Here is a 20,094-nt window from a genome sequence, read left to right as displayed (position 1 = left end):
GTGCGTTATTCTATTTTCCACAGAGGAAATCATTTGTATTTAGAAAGAGTTGCAGCCTGACAGCAACATGCTGAATGCACAAAAAGTCTCAGGTTGTTAATAATAATAATAATAATAATAATAATAATAATAATAATTATTATTATTATTATTATTATTATTTATACCCTGCCCATCTGGCTGAGTCTCCCCAGCCACTCTGGGCGGCTCCCAATCAAGTGTTAAAAACAATACAGCATTAAATATTAAAAACTTCCCTGAACAGGGCTGCATAGCTGCTTATTTCCTTCACATCTGAAGGGAGGGCGTTCCACACAACGGGCGCCACTACCGAGAAGGCCCTCTGTCTGTTTCTCTGTAACCTCACTTCTCGCAGGGAGGGAACCGCCAGAAGGCCCTCGGTGCTAGACCTCAGTGTCCGGGCTGAACGATGGGGGTGGAGACGCTCCTTCAGGTATACAGGACTGAGGCCGTTTAGGGCTTTAAGGGTTCAATCCTTGGTGAAGACTCTGAATCTCAGCGTTGTGGGTTTGAGCCAAAGATTTTGGGCCAAAGATTCCTGCCTGGCAGGGGTTGGACTAGATGATCCGTGGGGTCCCTTCCAACTCAACCATTGTAGGGGCTGGTGTCGCCCCGGGCACAATCAAGACACACTCCTCCGCTGCCTTTAAATGCTCCCCCCCCCCCTTTTTCTCCTTTTGCTTCTCTATCCCATGAATCCTTTGTGCTTTTCTAAAGAAAAGGGAGGGGAGAAGGCTTTTTAAAATGCCATTATCCAAGCTGACCTCAAAGCCAGGAGACCTCCAAGGTCAAAATGCTGACAAAACACAGTCCTGATAAAAGCTCTGTCCTCAGGGGCATTGTACATGCTGCCAACCTTTGGGAGGGGACAGAGGTTAATTTGTGAATAGAGGTTAGTGAGAAAACTGGGGACCAAGCAGCTAATGTCAACAAGGAGCTGTTGGTTTTTCCTACGGATGAGACAATGCCTTTGGAAAGTTTTCTTTCAAAAACCGAAACTACAGTTAAAAACTGATCTCATGTTGCAGAATGTGTATCTAACGGGGAATGATTCCAGATGCAGAAATTGCTTAATCATGTTTTCTTAGATTTCACCAAATTAGGTCCTCGATCAGACATGGCCAGATGCTTTTCCTTTCTTTCTCAGAACTAGCAAACTTTTATTGTTTTCCTTGGATGTAGGATTGTTTAAAAGTAATATTTTCTGTATGCTGTAAAATGGTTTTAAGAACGTAAGAATTCCATGGCAGAATGACAACAAAGTCCATACAGTCCAATATTGACTGGTGTGAATTGTAGGCCAGAACATTGAATTATAGAATTGTAGAGTTGGAAGGGACCCTAAGGGTCATCTAGTCCAACCCCTTGCAATGTAGAAATCTCAGCTGAAGCATCCATGACAGATGGTCATCCTTCTAGAAGGGAAGGTTGCAGTAAAGCAGTAAATTGGCTTCCTTTGAACACTCTGCATCAGAGGTAGCAACGAGCTGCCCTTCAGATGCTACAGGACCAAAAGTCACACCAACCTTGACGGCTGGTCAATCCAGCAAAGGCTGATGGGAGTTCGAGTCCCACTTGGTTATCTCATGATATTGTAGAGTGGGAAAAGGTTCAGAAAAGGCCAAGCGAACATGACCAAGCGGGTGGAGCAATTTCTCTATGAGGAAAGCTTGCAGTTTTTGGAACTTTCTGGTTTCGAGAAAAGGCAAGCGAGAAGGGGGCTGATAGACTTTGTAACATCATTCATGACATGGACAAAGCGGATCGAGGAAGGTTTTTCTCCCTCTCTCATAACACTTGAAGATTCAAATGTTAGAAGATTCGAGACAGATGAAAGAACTTCTTCACGCAGTGTGGAACTGAACTGTGGAACTCACTTCCACAAGAGACAGTCGTGGTGGTCTCCAACACAAATGGACCTAAAAGAGGACTGGACAGATTCATGGAGAATAAGACTGTCAATGGCTATTAGCCATGATGACTATGCTGTTCCTCCAGGATTGGAGTCAACAAAGCTTCTTCTTTTTTATTACAATATTTTATTGATTTTCCGCATTTTTAACATCCTCACAATATTCCTTTTTTGTCTCTGCTTATTAGGTTCTTTTGAACCTTTGAACTTCCCTCCAACCCCTCCTTGGGTTCTTTCTTTATCCCATAATTAACTGCATCTTTTACCTTTTCTAAATCATTATGTCAATCAAAAGTAGAATATAGTAGAATTTCACATTCCTGCCAGTGTCTTTAATTTTTTACAGTGATCTTTTACAAATCTGTTCCAGTCCTTTTCAAATACTTTTCAAATGTATCGGATTTTCCCCGTCAGTTTCACCATCTCTGCATAGTCCATCAGTTTTGCTTGCCACTCCTCTTTCATTGGCACTTCATCTTGCTTCCATTTCTGGGCTACTAATACTCAGGAGGCAGCAAAGCTTCTGAAATCACAAAAGGAAAGAGCGCTCTTGTGCTCAAATTCTGCTTCAGGAAAGCTCTGGCAGGCTTCCAGAGAACGTTGAGATTCCTGGGCACAGAATTTGACAGCCACGTTTCTCCTAGGTTCTCGAATTATTATAAATAAACCCCTCTTTACCTCTTTTTAAAAATCATAATTTAGTGGGCTGTCCCTTTCTTTTATGGGACATGGGTGGCGCTGTGGTCTAAATCACAGAGCCTAGGACTTGCCGATCAGAAGGTCAGCAGTTCAAATCTCTGCAGTGGGGTGAGCTCCCATTGCTTGTTCCCTGCTCCCATTGATTCATTGGAGTGGCCGCTGTTTGCCCCCACTTAAACTCTTGTATACTGGGACGTGGGTGGCGCTGTGGGTTAAACCACAGAGCCTAGGACTTGCCAATCAGAAGGTCAACGGTTTGAATCCCCACGACGGGGTGAGCTCCCGTTGCTCAGTCCCAGCTCCTGCCAACCTAGCAGTTCAAAAGTGCAAGTAGATAAATAGGTACCGCTCCGGCGGGAAGGTAAATGGCGTTTCCATGCGCTGCTCTGGTTCGCCAGAAGCTGCTTAGTCATGCTGGCCGCATGACCCGGAAGCTGTACGCCGGCTCCCTCAGCCAATAAAGCGAGATGAGCGCCGCAACCCCAGAGTCATCCGCCACTGGACCTAATGGTCAGGGGTCCCTTTACCTTTACCCTTTCTTTTGGTCATTAAAAAAAAATTAAAAAATGTTCTCCTCTGTTTCTGCATTCTTCTCCTTTTTTTAATGCTCACAAAGATTTGGTGCCCCAGAGGGTGTTTCCTTTCCCAAGCCTCCTCATATTGTTTCCTCGGTTCCCATTTTTCAGCCCTCGGAGACACAACGTTGCTCATAAACATGCTTTCGGCTGGTGGATTCATGTGTGGTTCTCTATAGCAACAAACAAAACCGTGAGTCAGAAACTGGCATAGAGCTATAAACACGTTGTCCGTCCCCGCCCGCCCCCCAGACATTGCCCAGCGTTTTCTTAATTTCTGTGGCATGCTGCTGAGTCCTGCTGTAGAAAATGAAGTTGCCCCTGATATCTACTCTGACTTCCTAACAGAAGTACACCCCTTTTTCTCGGCCCTCCATCCCCAAGGGGAGGGGGAGGGGGAAGCTGAGTGCTGAATTTCATTCTGTCATGCAATTGTTAAAGTTCTCCAGAGCCCCCCATCAGAAAATTTGCAGACGCCATGTCAGCAACATGTTAATTTTGTGTTGCACTTGAATGACTGAAAAACAGGTTCGGTTCTTCTTCCTCACCGCGTCCCACCTCCTGCCCCCAACTCCTGGAAATTAGGAACTGAGGAGCCAGATGCAAAAGGGGACAGGATTCCTGCACCTTTAATAATTTACTTGCATGGCATCCAGCCAACCTAAGTAGGAAATCACATAGGTACCTTCAGCTAGCCACTGGCCTGGTCCAGATGCAAAGTTCTAGATCCAACAGCTCACATGTTAGAGCAGATCCTCCAACTGTCCCTATTTTCCATGGACGTCCCTGATTTAAAGAAGCCATCCCACTTTCTGATTTGATCCCAAAATGTCCCGCTTTTCCTTGTTGTTGTTTAGTCGTTTAGTCGTGTCCAACTCTTCATGACCCCATAGACCAGAGCACGCCAGGCACTCCTGTCTTCCACTGCCTCCCGCAGTTTGGTCAAACTCATGCCGGTAGCTTCGAGAACACTGTCCAACCATCTCGTCCTCTGTCGTCCCCTTCTCCTTGTGCCCTCCATCTTTCCCAGCATCAGGGTCTTTTCCAGGGAGTCTTCTCTTCTCATGAGGTGGCCAAAGTATTGGAGCCTCAGCTTCAGGATCTGTCCTTCCAGTGAGCACTCAGGGCTGATTTCCTTAAGAAGGGATGGGTTTGATCTTCTTGCAGTCCATGGGACTCTCAAGAGTCTCCTCCAGCACCATAATTCAAAAGCACCGCTTTTGCTTAGGACGTCCCTATTTTCATTGGAGAAATGTTGGAGGGTGTGGAGTTATCTGACCCCTGAGCCATCTGAAGGCAATCCTATATAGGCAAGGCTTTTTAAAATGTTTAATGTTTTATTATGTTTTTATATATGTCGGAAGCTGCCCAGAGTGACTGGGGCAACCCAGTAAGATACGTGGGGTATAAATACAGTGGTGCCTCGCAAGACGAAATTAATACGTTCCGCGAGTCTCTTCGTCTTGCGGTTTTTTCGTCTTGCGAAGCACGGCTATTAGCGGCTTAGCGGCTATTAACGGCTTAGCGGCTATTAGCGGCTTAGCGGCTTTAAGAAAAAGGAAACAAACTCGCAAGAACTCGCAAGACGTTTCGTCTTGCGAAGCAAGCCCATAGGGAAATTTGTCTTGCGGAACGACTCAAAAAACGGAAAACCCTTTCGTCTAGCGAGTTTTTCGTCTTGCGAGGCATTCGTCTTGCAGGGCACCACTGTAGTAAAACTATCATTATGGAATGGGACGTCCCTATTTTCATTGGAGAAATGTTGGAGGGTATGTTAGAGAAGGAACAAAATCAGACTTCAAGAGCTCTATCTTTTCCCCCTTTCCTATGCCCGCAGCAAAATCAACAGTTTTGTGGTTTGGATGTTGCAAGGAAAGCTTGATTTAATAGGTAGCAACTCAATATTTGGCAGATAGAGATCTCTGTAGTAGCAATTTATCTCTGGAACTCTCTGCCACAAGGAAGTGCATGTGGTCATCACACTTCCTTCCCTGGCAAAGAACCCCTTACAAAATGACTGCTGCCTGTAAATAGTTTTAAGTGGTTTTTGGATAAATGTGCAATTAATTGTGGCTGTTTTGCATTTTATTTTGTTATTATCTTCCTTAGTGTGTCAGGCAAACCACTATGCTGAGTCATGCTTTTTCATAGAGCAGGGTAGGAGGCACTGGGGGGTGAATATATGCAACCAAGGTGGCAGCGGCCCCAAAAAGTTCAGAAACCTCTGGTCTTGGGCAAATGTTAAATGTGTTTTCATCGCTGATTAGATTATATCTCACAATCCCTAAATGTTCTTCTTGGTCACTTGAATATGATTAGTTCACTCTGGGCAACATGACTGACTGTTGTTGAACATTTCTGGAACATAAAGAAGGTTTTCTGTTTGTTTGTTTTCCTGCATCACATGCTTAAGCAAAAGCACTTATGGCCCAGCTTGCTTAGGAACATGCCTCGGAAAATGTCAAAACTCGCTTTCAGACATTCTGCCAATGTTTTGTGTAACTACAGAAGCCAAAACTCAGAATTCAATTGCAGATTATGAATGAGATTCATAAACTAAAATAAGAGCATATGAAGTGCTCTGCTGGATTAGGCCACGGACCCATCTAATCCTGCAGCATCCTCTTCATCATTTTTTATATTTCATTTATGATTTTCAGTTTTATACATTTCAATAATTTTATAATCATTTTAACATTTCAAAACTCGACTTCCTTCCCCCTCTTTCTGCGGTTCCTTAAATTTATTTTTAATATTTTCTGCATTTCCAAATTAGCTTAATTTGCTCATTTATTCATCTTCTTTAAATATATACTCTTTTAAAACTGCAGGTTATTACAATAAACCTGCCAGTGTTCTTATCTGTTTACAGTTTGTTTGTAAATAGTCCATAAACCATTTCCATTCTTTTACAAAAAGTTTGTTATCTTGATTTCATATTTTTTGGGTAAGTTTCGCCATTTCTCCATATTCCATAAGTTTTTGTATCCATTCTTCTTTTGCTGGGACTCCTTTCCATTTTGGGGCAAGTAACATTCTTGCCACTGTAGTCGCATACATGAATAAATTTCTATACAGTTTGGGTAGGTCCGTCCCTATAATTCCCAAAAGGAAAGCTTCTGGGTTCTTGTTTTTTTACAAACTTTATTTTTAAACATCTTTTTCCATTCATTATATACCATTTCCCAGTAAGCTTTAACCTTAGTACAAGACCACCACATGTGATAAAAAGAACCTTCTTTCTCTTTACATTTCCAACACTTAATTGGTTTGGATTTATACATTTTTGCCAATGTACTCAGTGTTAGGTACCATCTATATATCATTTTCATATAATTTTCTCTTAGACCATAACATGCTGTAAATTTTATATCCATATTCCACAATTGTTCCCATGCCTCCATATCTATATTATGGCCAATATCTATTGTCCAGTGTATCATTGAGGATTTTACTTGCTCATCCTTTGTCTCCAATTCCAATAATATCTTATACATTTGAGACAACAATTTTACATTACATTCCAACAGCTCTCTCTCCAGTTCTGATATTTGTTTCCCCAACATCCTCTTCTTACAGTGGCCAGCCAGATTCCTGTGGGAAGCCCGCACTTAGGGCCTGAGTGCAACAGCACTTAGTGGTACCTTGGTTTACAAACTTAATCCATTTCAGATGTCTATTCTTAAACCAAAGCGTTCTTAAACCAAGGTGTGCTTTCCCATAGCAGCGGGGGACTCAATTTACAAATGGAACACACTCGACAGGAAGCAGAACATGTTCTGCTTCCAAGGCAAAGTTCACAAACCAAAACACCTACTTCCAGGTTTGCAGGGTTTTTAATCCAAGTTGTTCATAAACTAAGCTGTTCTTAAACCAAGGTACCACTGTACAGTGGTACCTCGGGTTAAGAACTTAATTCGTTCTGGAGGTCCGTTCTTAACCTGAAACTGTTCTTAACCTGAAGCACCACTTTAGCTAATGGGGCCTCCCGCTGCCGCTGCACCACTGCTGTGCGATTTCTGTTCTCATCCTGAAGCAAAGTTCTTAACCCGACGTACTATTTCTGGGTTAGCAGAGTCTGTAACCTGAAGCATATGTAACCCGAGGTACCACTGTACTAGGGTAAAGTGTGTGCATATAACTGTATATATTCATGCATAAAACATGCAAAAGTTCATTATATCGGCAAGTCCTAGGCTCTGTGGTTTAACCCACAGCGCCACCCATCAGCACCTAAATAAGCAGGCCATGAGGGATGCAGCTGGAAGCACCTCTCCATGCAGTATAAAGCTTCCTCTTTCAATTTCTGCGGGTCACAAGGCTAGGCCAAGGTGATTTTTTTCAGGTCAGCTTGCAACCCCATCTGCTCATGAGCAACTGCAAAGTGTGCTTCTGTCAGCAGTGAGTCACTACAGAGAACAGACACACACACACAGCACCAGAGAGAGTTTTCCAGACAAATAGGACTTTTATTTCTATTCAAGGACAGATTTGAACTCTGGTAGCTCCTTTTCTCTATAAATTAAAGGGCTGATTCTACCAATTGTCTAAACTCATGATTCCCATAAATACCTTGTCTCCAAGCTTCCTTATTAAATGCCTGGTTCTCATTGCCAAGCAAGTGTCAGGGTTTTCGGTTGTTGTTTTTTTTGCCAGCAGTCATGCCATTTATGGTGATTTTTACACAGAGGTTAGATGTTTCTTCTCTAGAAACATCACCAATAAAACCAACAGACTCACGACAACTTCTAAACTTACAGAAGTACATAACTCCCCCAACCGCCTGATTTCTCTGATCTTGTCAGAGTTCCTCTCAGCGTGGCTAATAACAAATTGTTGGTCTGGTCTAAAATAAAAGGCACCTCTTAGGACAGGGAGGAATGGACGTGGGAGGGAGACCAAAGCCGTAAGCTTTCATAAACACTGTTCCGTGAAAATCTTGTGCCATAATATAGTTTGTTACATCTTTAAGGTGCCAAAATACAGTTGAATGTGCAAAAATGCACAGAGCTATAATTTTCAGAGTGCTTTAACAATCCGTACTCCTTCTCAGGGAACTCTGAGAATTGTAGATTTGTGAAGGGAATGTTGTTGTTGTTTAGTCGTTTAGTCATGTCCGACTCCTTGTGACCCCATGGACCAGAGCACGCCAGGCACTCCTGTCTTCCACTGCCTCCCGCAGTTTGGTCAGACTCATGCTGGTAGCTTCGAGAACACTGTCCAACCATCTCGTCCTCTGTCGTCCCCTTTTCCTTGTGCCCTCAATCTTTCCCAACATCAGGGTCTTTTCCAGGGAGTCTTCTCTTCTCACGAGGTGGCCAAAGTATTGGAGCCTCAGCTTCAGGATCTGTCCTTCCAGTGAGCACTCAGGGCTGATTTCCTTAAGAATGGAGAGGTTTGATCTTCTTGCAGTCCGTGGGACTCTCAAGAGTTTTCTTGGCAGGGATACTGGAGTGGCTTGCCGGTTCCTGCTCCAGGTGGATCACGTTTGGTCAAAACTCTCCACTATGACCTGTCCATCTTGGGTGCCCTGCTTGGCATAGTTCATAGTTTCTCTGAGTTATTCAAGCCCCTTTGCCACGGCAAGGCAGTGATCCATGAAGGGGGTGAAGGGAATAGGGGTCTCCTAACAACGCTCAGAGACTACAATTCCCAGGATTCTTTGGGGGAGGGCCTGAATGGTTAAAGAGGCATGATACTGCTTTAAATGTGCTGTGGCAGATTGGACCTTTGAGTGTGTTTACCCAGCTGTCCTTGAGCTGTAACAGTGTCTCTTGCTTGGATGAAGAGGGTGTGCACCTAGAAACCGCTGGCTTCCGTGTAGCTGGAATGTGGCCTCTTGCACAAGGGTAGCCCATTGGTTGTATCACACATTTTTACCTCTGGGAATTCCCACTGTGTTTTGGCCATGCCCACCATTCACATGTGGGCACCCCTGAAGGTTGCACCCAAGGAGCTACTTTAGTCGGGCAGGAAAAGGCCCCACCTCCACCCCTGTACTAGCTGAAACAGAAGCACGAGGGCTGTCTTAAAGCGCTTCTCAAAAGTGCTGTTTGAAACAGCCACATACATCTTTCATGTAAAGGAGAAGGGGGCAGATGCTTCAAACAGCACTTTTGCAAAAGGCTTTAAACTGCACATTTGGCAGGTGTGCACATCCCTGTCCCCTTTTCAATCCTGTGATGACATAATGCTGTCATGTGATTGGCAGGTTGTCAAATATGGTCCACGGGGTTCGTCCCAAAACAATAAGGCTCCACCCACACCCATGCTAAAGGATAGGGAATAAGATGATCAACCGCATCTAATTGGCATATTTATTAGCCAGCAATCTCTTGTTTGGCCTTCAGAGATGGAATACATTGGCATAGAAATGATCATTCAACAGAACACCCATGAGTCATTTAAAAAGCGCTTTTTTTTAGTGAGGATTTCATTTGACCAAGTGTGATATCAGTTCCCTCATGGGACAAATCCAGTCATAAGTAATTGTTGGACATTTCCCCATTAACAATGGACACAAGTGTGCAGCTAATACATTGGGAATGTGGCAGGATGGAAAGAGGCGAAGCAAATTCTGAATAACAAATTACCAGCAACAGTTGCACAGCTTCTAGAACAGGAGAGGGAGTATTTTTTCAGCCTGGGCTCCACATTCCTCTCTTTTTTGTGGGGCCAGAGGCAAAAGTGCGTGGAACAATGGATGTGACTATCCCTTGTACAGTAGATTGTGATTCAGCCACACAAAATTCAGAGGTCTCTACTCACATACACACTTCTCCATCCTCAACCCAAGCATTATCATTGCTCAGAGACAAATTCTAGTAAAATGTTTGAGAGGGCATGGATTGGGGCCAGTGAAGAGATGTGGCCTGGAAATAGGTGTGGTTGTGTGAGAGTCCCAATGGCCAGATAGAGAGCATGGAAGATCACACTTGGTTCTGGGATTGAGGTTCCACACCCCTGTTCCTTGGGATACCTATACAGTGGTACCTCGGGTTACATACGCTTCAGGTTACATACGCTTCAGGTTACATACGCTTCAGGTTACAGACTCCGCTTACCCAGAAATAGTGCTTCAGGTTAAGAGCTTTGCTTCAGGATGAGAACAGAAATCGTGCTCCGGCAGCGTGCCGGCAGCGGGAGGCCCCATTAGCTAAAGTGGTGCTTCAGGTTAAGAACAGTTTCAGGTTAAGAATGGACCTCCGGAACGAATTAAGTACTTAACCTGAGGTACCACTGTATAGCAAAATGTGATCTATACAGGATGGGGGGGGACCTTGGCCCTCCAGATGTTTCTGGACTATCCCCTCAATGGTTGGCAATGATGGGAGTCTCATCTCAGTAACATCTGGAAAGCCAAATGTTTCCCACACCTGCTGTATGGCAACTGAGCCTCCAAAGTCAAGCTGATTTGCACTTTTGGTGAAATCGGGCAACAGCTAAGGGATGCACAGAAGCCCCTCTGTGAAACTTTACTTGCCAAAGCTCTTTTGGGTACCCATGAAATTGCTTATGGCACAATCCTAGAGCTATCTACTCACAAGTAAGCCCTGTTGAGTTTATTGGACTTTCCCCCCAAGTAGGTAGGAAGGCAGGCATAAGATTGCAGCCTTAGATGTTTCATCCGGGTTCCACACACATGTCTAAACATCCTTGAGATTGGGAGACCAGTTGTGGCCCCACCTCGATTTAACACAATTAGAAGTTGCCATATACCTGCCAATGGGAGAGGAAGGAGAAACAAACCGGTGCTGCTTCCCCACCCCACCCCCACCCCACCCCCTGTCTTCCACAAATGGGGAGTGGAAGTGACCTGTGACCCAGCAGATGTTTCCGTACTGCAGTTCCAACCATCCTTGACCATTAGCTATACTGGCCAAGGCTGATGGAATTTTGAGCCCAGAACATCTAAAGGGCCATAGACTTCCAACTTACAACACAGAACATCAATTTCCCCCCATTTAAATAGTATTTATGTATTTATATTACATTTGTATACCGCTCTTCTTCCAAAGATCTCAAGGAGGTTCACAGCATAAAAAAAATACAAAATAAAAACACAAAGGACATAATAAAAACACGAACAAAACAAACCCATTACTATACCATCCCTTCCATGAACACATTTTTAAAGGACATAGTCTGTTAATCAGCCAAAGGTCTGGTTGAAGGGGAATGCTTTTGTCTGGCTCCTAAAGATGTATCATGAAGGCGCCAGACCAGCCTCCTTGGGGAGAGCGTGCCACAAATGGGGAGCCACTGCAAAAAAGACTCGTTCTTATATTGTCACCATCTGGACCTGTCATGGAGGAGGGACACAGAAGGCCCTGAGGTTATGATTGATGGGGAGAGGTGGTCACTGAATTAGCTGCCAGACTATAAAATGCTTTTATTATGGTTTAGCATAAGCTGAATCACATGTTCCAAATCTTTGGTAACTGAAGATCTAAGAGCTCATAAAAATGTTGCATTTTGTGCTATTTTAATATAGTATTAGGTTGCTACTTCCATTTGTAATTGGAGCTGAAGACCCTGAACTCTGCAGGGAAAGCAGAAGATATTGAAATAAATTGATGTTGATGACATCAAGTGAGAAAACTATTTTTGTGTTCTTCGTACCACAGAGACAGCACATTTAGCCAACAGAGAGCCAAAGATTGCGCATCCCAGATGATGCACTTGGGGAAAAGAAAACAATTATATACATTCATACATCTCGCTCGCCATTCAGTTCTGCAAAGTGGCCCTGCAGATGTTGTTGGACTCCAGTTCCCATCAGCCCCAGAAAACATTGTAAATGGTCAGAGATTATAGGATTTGTAGTCCAAAATAAAAAAATCTGGAGGGCTACAGGTTGCCCAACCCCAATCTAAATAAGAGATAACATTTAAATACTGCATATACACACGTCCTCTTTTGTCTTCTCTCTCTCTCTCTCTCTCTCTCTCTCTCTCTCTCTCTCTGTGTGTGTGTGTATGGGTGTGTGTGTGTGTGTGTGTGTGTGATAGTCTTATGATATTTAAATGTTCTTCTGATCTGTCTTAACGCCTACAGACTTCTTTCAAAACTATTCCCTTGTTTTGAAAGCAGTCCAGTGGCTACTGGAAATAGTTACAGCCACAAATTCCATCAATGCCTCTCAGAAGGAGGTTGACACAAAGCATCAATTGTCAGAGATTTATGTAAGGAGTGAAAACTCTGGAAATGTTGGCTGCATTGAAAAGTGACTAACCAGAGTGAGAGTTTTTACGTGTAGTTCTGTATATGGGAAAAGAAGTGAGATATGCTCAATGTGTGGTGTGGTTCGTTCTGATTTCCGGAAGCCTGTTTTTGAGCCCCTTGTGGTGTGAGGCTGCTTAGTCACAGAACAGAACAGCTGATGGAGAAAACCAATTCATATTCAGTCCTGCAAAGCCACTCACCAGGAAGAAAATGCCACAGATTCATCCATACCGTTTATTTCATGTGGATTGTAAGATTCCCAGCTCTCTGTTGACCATATTACTTTCTCCTCCAAATCACTGCCTTCCCACATTTGCCCCTTTCTCAATCCATATTTTCTCATACCCTGTCCTTTTCATAGTATCTCTAGTATGAAAAAATCCAGAGGTCAGGAAGCTTAATATCCACGTTAAACAACAGTATGGCTGGGCCCTGAGTAGATAGCCCACGTGATGTTTCATCAGTAGCTCAAATCCGTGCCATTTGTGATCCAGCCAGAGCACACCAGCCTACGGTGCAGACAGGGAACCATTCTGGGGCCACATGCTGCTGGTGGAAGGGGCCAGAGGGAAAAGTGGGGCTGAGCAACAGATGTGAGTTTCACCTTTGGACAGCAGGCTAGTTCCTTCTTCACTCACATGCCTCTCTGCCCTTCATCCAGGAAAGCAAAAAGCATCATCAGAGATCAAGGTCCTATAGTAGTACGGCTAAATCGCTCAAGGAGGGTTCAAAGCAGGGCTGTGGCTAGGAACAGATAGAGAGACATGTGGACCTAACCTTCCCCATCTCTGTCTTGCGTAAAGGTAAAGGGACCCCTGACCATTAGGTCCAGTCGTGGCCGACTCTGAGGTTGGGGCACTCATCTCGCTTTATTGGCCGAGGGAGCCAGCGTACAGCTTCTGGGTCATGTGTCCAGCATGACTGGCGAACCAGAGTAGCGCATGGAAACTCCATTTACCTTCCTGCCGGAGCAGTACCTATTTATCTACTTGCACTTTGACATGCTTTCAAACTGCTAGGTTGGCAGGAGCAGGGACCGAGCAACGGGAGCTCACCCCATCACGGGGATTTGAACCGCCGACCTTCTGATTGGCAAGCTCTAGGCTCTGTGGTTTAACCCACAGCGCCACCCGTGTCAAATCCCCTGATTTTGCAGTCACAGGGAAACCGCAAAGAAGTTCAACATGTCCACACTGGAGGCCTGCATTCCCCGAGGTGTGCAGGCTTGCTTCAGTCAGTGGTTCTCAGAGAGCAAGTCAAGAGAGCCCCGAATGGGCGGTCCCTTCCATTTGTTTTCTCACTTTCCAACAAGTATATACCTTGAGTCTTCCAGAATGCAGCAACCTAAACCATTGGTACAATACAGGAAGCTGTATGTGCCTTCGTTCCTTGCGTTGACTGTTTTTCAGCAAGAAGTCATTTGTTTCAGCCAACCTATCAGGAGCACATATAAACTAGTTACATAGATTTGTTTTTATTTTGTTAAATTTATTTGTATGTCATTGGTAATTGTTTTATATCATTTTATGTAGATAATTTATTACCATCAAAGACCAGCTCACATAACATAACACAATAAAAACAGTGTTCATAAAGATAAAATATACAATCGGAGCAGATTGCAGCAATAGCTCATGAGTTAAAATTGAGATATATACATGCACCTGTACAACTGAGATTTGGGCTACTGTAAAAAATTGACCCTGAGGCGCCCCAAAGGGCAACTTCAGCATTTTCCTAGCAAGCTATTTTATTCTAGAGGATGATCTGTGCTTACAAATTTGGGTGCAGAATCCGGCTACCAGCCAGGTCGTCTTATGATCTTTGCCTAAGAGGAGAGAATTAAGTTTAGACTTGTCTGAAAGATCGGTGAACGTCTTCAGCAAAGGATCAATGGTGTCTCTACGAATCTCAACACAAAAAGGGCATCTAAAAATATATGTTATATAATTTTATGTACAACAGTTAGCCATTTTTAATTAAGCTTTTTATGAATTCATTTTTTTAAAAAAACAACAAAATTGACATAACCTTCTAAATTCTCCCAGGCTTTGCACTTCAGAGAAATCCTTATCTGTGGACCTGAATGACTCTGTTTGCTTTGAGATGTAAATCCCTGGAACTGGATTTAAAGTGAGCTCTTCCAGATGGGATGTTCTGTCATTTTTCTCCTCTGTTCTCATTTGACGCTGCCCAGGAGAACAGAAGTGTCCAGTCTTGGGTTTATGTCTGGCCAGGTGTGAACGGGTTAACTACCTGAAAAGTCAACATTTCTCATTTTTTTTAATTGTTCATTTAATTTTTAATTTAATTGAGCACTTACTGTTCCCAACCCTAACCCTGTGGAAAGCCATCTAATTAGACTTTAATTTGATTTTGACTTGTTTTTAGGAGGTAATTTAGTTTATTGATTTTATACCAATGTTATATATCTGATGTTAGCCGCCCTGAGCCTGACTTCGGCCTGGGAGGGCAGGATATAAATAAAAGATGATGATTATTATTATTAAAAAAAGCAGGCACCATTCAGACAGAAGGGGGTTTTCACATGCTGCATTCAACAAGTGTATGAGGGCCATGTGGTACAGTGGTACCTCGGGTTAAGTACTTAATTCGTTCCGGAGGTCCGTTCTTAACCTGAAACTGTTCTTAACCTGAAGCACCCCTTTAGCTAATGGGGCCTCCTGCTGCTGCCGCGCCGCTGGAGCACGATTTCTGTTCTCATCCTGAAGCAAATTTCTTAACCTGAAGCACGATTTCTTGGTTAGCGGAGTCTGTAACCTGAAGCGTATGTAACCCGAGGTACCACTGTATTATGCTTGAGTAGTTGCCCATGGTGCCCACAGGTGGATCAGGACCACGTTGCTTTGGTTTTGGGGCATATTTCAATTCCATATCTATTATGAGGTTAATAACCTTTGTTTTTCACTGCTGTGGGTGGGACAATTGTTTGATGGCTTCTTTGATCATTCCAGCTTCGGGGAGACAACTCAGACCAGAAGACACTGAGGCTGACGGCGAGGCTGATGCAGAAGATGACTCTGTGAGTAACACTCAACAGTTTTATAACCACCACTGGTTTTAATTCAGAGATTTCTCAGCATCTTTTCCTTTACGACAGGAGCTAAGAAGATCAAGAAGTCAAACTAAAGCCTGAGTTTAATTCACAAACCATACTGACTCCCTTTTACGCCCTGAACTGGAATAGAATATGCAATTTTATTTGAAGGTCTCCAGTCCATATTAAATGTAACCCAGAGCAGAAACCTAAAAATTGGGATATGACTGCCTGGTACTTAAAAATAGTAAAGGTAAAGGGGCCCCTGACCATTAGGTCCAGTCGCGGACGACTCTGGGGTTGCAGCGCTCATCTCGCTTTATTGGCCGAGGGAGCCGGTGTACAGCTTCCGGGTCATGTGGCCAGCATGACTAAGCTGCTTCTGGCAAACCAGAGTAGCGCACGGAAATGCCGTTTACTTTCCTGCCGGAGTGGTACCTATTTATCTACTTGCACTTTGATGTGCTTTCAAACTGCTAGGTTGGCAGGAGCAGGGACCGAGCAACAGGAGCTCACCCTGTCGTGGGGATTTGAACTGCTGACCTTCTGATCGGCAAGTCCTAGGCTCTGTGGTTTAACCCACAGTGCCACCCGCGTCCCTTTTTGTACTTAAAAATACTCAGGGCTAAAGCCCGTGGCGCATATTTGCCTCTGGGCAAATGAAGATGGCTGATGGGATCTTACCTGTGCTGCATTATACAGCACCTGCTTAAAAGTGTGAGGGGCTTGGGTTGAGCTGTGAAGGGATAGACAAAGGGTTGGATGAGGTGTAAAATAAAAGGTTTTTTGTCAGTTGTAAAGGAGGAGTGGTATGAAAAAAGTAGGGGGTTGGCAAAGGGATTGGTGAGTAGGTGGGGTTGGCAAACAGAGGCGGCAGCCCCAGTTATATGTAATAAATAATGGTTTGCATAGTCAATTTGAAAATTTTGGCTGTGGAAAAAAGAAGTTAGGTATGTCCGAAGAGTCCTGCTGGATCAGCTGAAAAATCCACCGTTATGTCAGTGGCCGAGCAAATGACTCTTAAAAAACTCACAGCCCTGGTATGGAGGCATATGGCCTCTCCCACTGTTTGCCCCCAGGAAATGTCATTCACAGGCATACCACCTTTGATCCTGGTTTTACTGCCACTCCTTTACAGATACACATCTAACTCTTTTTTTAGTTTTGTCACATTTCGCTGGGGGAAAGGTGATGCAATGAATTCAAAGGATTCCCTTCTTCTGCTGCTTCCTCTGCTTAAATTAGGGATGGGGAACATTTTTTAAGCCAGTGGCCACATTCCATCAGGAAAAGTGGGGGGAGGTTGCAAATGCGGGGGAGGGAGAGAGCTAAGGGTGGACAGAGCTGCAGCCAAAAGTGGGCAGGGATACCTTAAGCTCTCTCTTTTGCCACCTCTTCTCTGGAAATGTCTGGCTTCTGTGCTGGGCACTAAGAAAGAGGCTCGTATTCCTCAGCACCCATTGCAGAAACACAGTGGGCTGTCAGAGGAACAATAGAGTGGCCTTGGGGGTAGAGGCTAGGAGGAAAAACCGAGACTGGGAAGGAAGGAATGCAGGCTAGACAAAAACCTACCATGCACCAGATCCTTGGCTCTGATTTAAACTCTTCAAACTGGCAGTGTCCATTGTTCATCAAGTAATATTGAATAGGGGGTACCTGTCGATGGTGGAAGGGGCTCCCTTGAGACTGCCTCCCTTCATTGGGGGGGTTTTAGCAGAGGTTGGATGGCCATCTGTCATGGATGCTTCAGTTGAGATTCCTGCATTGGGTTCCTTTCCAACTCTACAATTCAATACTAAATTCTGTTGTTGTTCCACTCCTACAGGTCGACGAAGTGACAACTGAAAACATACGACCAAGACCACAAGGATCCTCTCCTGTTTATGAGTATTGCATAGAAGATGAATATTTTAACAAAAAGGCAAGACATGACACAATGGGATTTTGTCTTTCACTGTTTCGCTAGTGTCAAATTCTCAGTTCTTTTGGACCTTCGAGACAATGGCTTCCTTAGCCCTTTGAAGTTAAAGGCAAAACTGGCATCTGTTGGCTATGGGGAGAACCACCTGTTCTTTCCCCAAAGAATGCCCCATGCAAGACACTACATAATGACATAGTGTTGTCCCAAATTTTAGAGGGAAAACCAATGGACCATTAAGGCAGCTAAGCCCTGCAAGGAAAGAGTGGTGGTGCTTTATAATTGCCATGATTATAAAGATAAGCCATCCCTCACTTGGCCGAATACTTGGCTGAGTACTTTGGCCCTGCCCTAGATAAAACCATTGAAACTAAGCATATCTGGCCAGCTGGAACATCTGAGCAAATAAAAGTGTATTTGCCTGGTGACAAAATGGCCCTATAGTTTATTTGCATTTTATGTACTATTTATTTTGGACAATTCATATACTGCTTAATTACACCTTCATTGCATATCTTTAGGCACCACGTGCCTCTTCACCCACCCAAATCTTTGGCTAATTAAACAATGTAGGGCCTTTTAAACTAAACTTACTGTTTTCTGTGCTATTATGTTATGTATTTTTGTGTTCTTATACTGTAAACCGCCCTATGATCCTTGAATGAAATGCAGTATATAAATGTGAATAAATAGGTTTTTTCCTGGTCCCTGTGTGTGGGTGTGTACACACACATACATATATACCTTTGAAGTCTGAAGAGAGGTGATAATTGTGTGCAGATAACTGATTATCTCATATTTCAGAACCCTTGAAATGAATTGTCCAGCTATTGTTAACTGCAGTGCCACTCCCACCACAGAAAAATAGCTAGTGAGACTACAGAATGACAGATGTGTGAGAAGTTTGGCATGATCTGTGCAAATCCATTTTAGCTAACTTAAAAATTACACCTGTGTTTGCAGCTTCAGCAAGATATAGAGAACAGACAAAGACGGGATTCTTCTATCAAAATGAGTGATTCACAGGTGAGCTTAAGGTGTCTGATAGACACCAGGTACGCCCTTCTGTACAGAAGAGCATTGTTTTGGAGCTCTTCAAACTGAATGATCTTCTCATTGATACCTGATACCTGTCCCTGGAAGGGAATGCAACCACAGATTTACAAATACAAGCGTTAACTGTTACTTGCCAAAGAATACTTCCCAAACTGGTTCCAGTTTGCGAAGCCACAGAGGGCCAGTCCATACAAGTCTTGGGTGTGTGTAAGTTGTATGTTTGGAAAATATGCATGTACAGATCCCTGCAGATAGGTACGCACTCACACAACTCGGTCTACACATGGTGTGGGCGCATGTGGGTGTGTGCCTGAGATATGCATTCAAGCCTCACTGCCTGTGTGAACCAACCTATAGGCTTTCTGAAATGTTTCCCCAGTCTTTCAAGGGAGCTTGTGATAGACCAAAGTCCCCACCCACAGATTCTCACTTGTCACAGCGCTGAAGATTCTACATATACATATCCAGGGCTCTGTTGTACTCCATGCTAAGAATAATAATTAAATATCTATGTCCAGGACATCCAAGCAATGATGGATTCTGCAACCAATATTTGCATTATTTATTCTTCAATGTTTTCTTTTCTGCATAGTTTATTTTGGTGTTGCTTGCAATGGGATGGGAAGAGATATGGCCACTTTCCCCCTTGGAAGTCATCTGAAACTGGAAAACACTCTACCTGGAATACCTTTATGTTGACTCTGAGTATGTGCAAATAAGCCCAGCAGTTCCACAGTTGTCAGTGTAGTTTGCTGTTTTCTGGATGCCAAGGGTTTCGACTATTCAGTATAATGTCACGCTGAAACCAAATTGTGTGGGAAGATCTCCACGTAGATTTTTCACAATCAATCAAACTGTTTACCCAAGTTACCTTGGGGTTCAATTAATTTGCTGTAGAGCAGCCACACCTGTGAAACGAAACAGGATATGCAGGTGGCTGGAGCTGCGAAGAATGATATTGAATATACCCGTTGTACACCTAAGTGAACATTCGTTTTTTCAAAAGGAGCCGGATTTAATAATATTCAAAGCATTGCAATAGTTGTGCTACTGTCTCTGGATGAGAGACTACTGACTTGAGGCGCAGTTAGTGTTCTGTTTTGGTTTAAAACCTGGATAAGGAAACTTTTTAGCCTTTCAGGGGCTAGAACATTCTAGAAGCTTTTGTAAATCTACACAATGCGCAGAAGTGCGCCTTCGATGCAACCACCCTTCAGCTGATGTTTACATGTTATGACAGGAATGGCTTGAAGTCTTCAACATACAGTATTAGAAATGAGTTTTGATAATGTACTTTTTGGTCCGACTAGGAATCTATGGAGGTTACCTTACAAACAGAAGTCGAATCTGGTGCAAGTGGATTTAGTGTGGCTGGTGGAGGAACCGAAGGATTATTTGTGAAGCAAGTGCTCAAAGAGTCCCCAGCATCAAAGTTATTCAGTCTGAGAGAAGGTACAGTAAAGTCTTATGTCACATTTATTTTAGTAAAATTAGCTATGAAAGTGAAACCCGGCCAGATGGGCGGGGTATAAATTATTATTATTATTATTATTATTATTATTATTATTATTAACCTAATTAAAAAGTTAATTAAAATGTTGGTCAAATTTATGCAAACTTTTTTTTAAAA

At 43.5% G+C, this 20,094-nt stretch overlaps 1 protein-coding gene across 11 annotated transcripts in view; it reads left to right on the top strand.

Moving 5' to 3' along the window:
• LOC128399037 (protein AHNAK2-like) overlaps positions 1-20,094 on the top strand; it is a 64,812-nt gene that overhangs the window by 17,298 nt on the left and 27,420 nt on the right. For all 11 annotated transcript variants that reach the window (XM_053360780.1, XM_053360401.1, XM_053360613.1 and 8 more), the window contains exons 2-5: positions 15,408-15,475; positions 17,316-17,411; positions 18,372-18,434; positions 19,775-19,916. In XM_053360780.1, the coding sequence (XP_053216755.1) occupies positions 18,420-18,434; positions 19,775-19,916 (157 nt within the window). In that variant the 5' untranslated portion in view covers positions 15,408-15,475; positions 17,316-17,411; positions 18,372-18,419. The remainder of the gene's footprint in view (positions 1-15,407; positions 15,476-17,315; positions 17,412-18,371; positions 18,435-19,774; positions 19,917-20,094) is intronic.

This window comes from Podarcis raffonei, chromosome 1 (genome assembly GCF_027172205.1).
Source record: "Podarcis raffonei isolate rPodRaf1 chromosome 1, rPodRaf1.pri, whole genome shotgun sequence".
In the NCBI taxonomy this organism is placed as follows: domain Eukaryota; kingdom Metazoa; phylum Chordata; class Lepidosauria; order Squamata; family Lacertidae; genus Podarcis; species Podarcis raffonei.
This window is presented reverse-complemented; position numbering and strand designations above follow the sequence as displayed.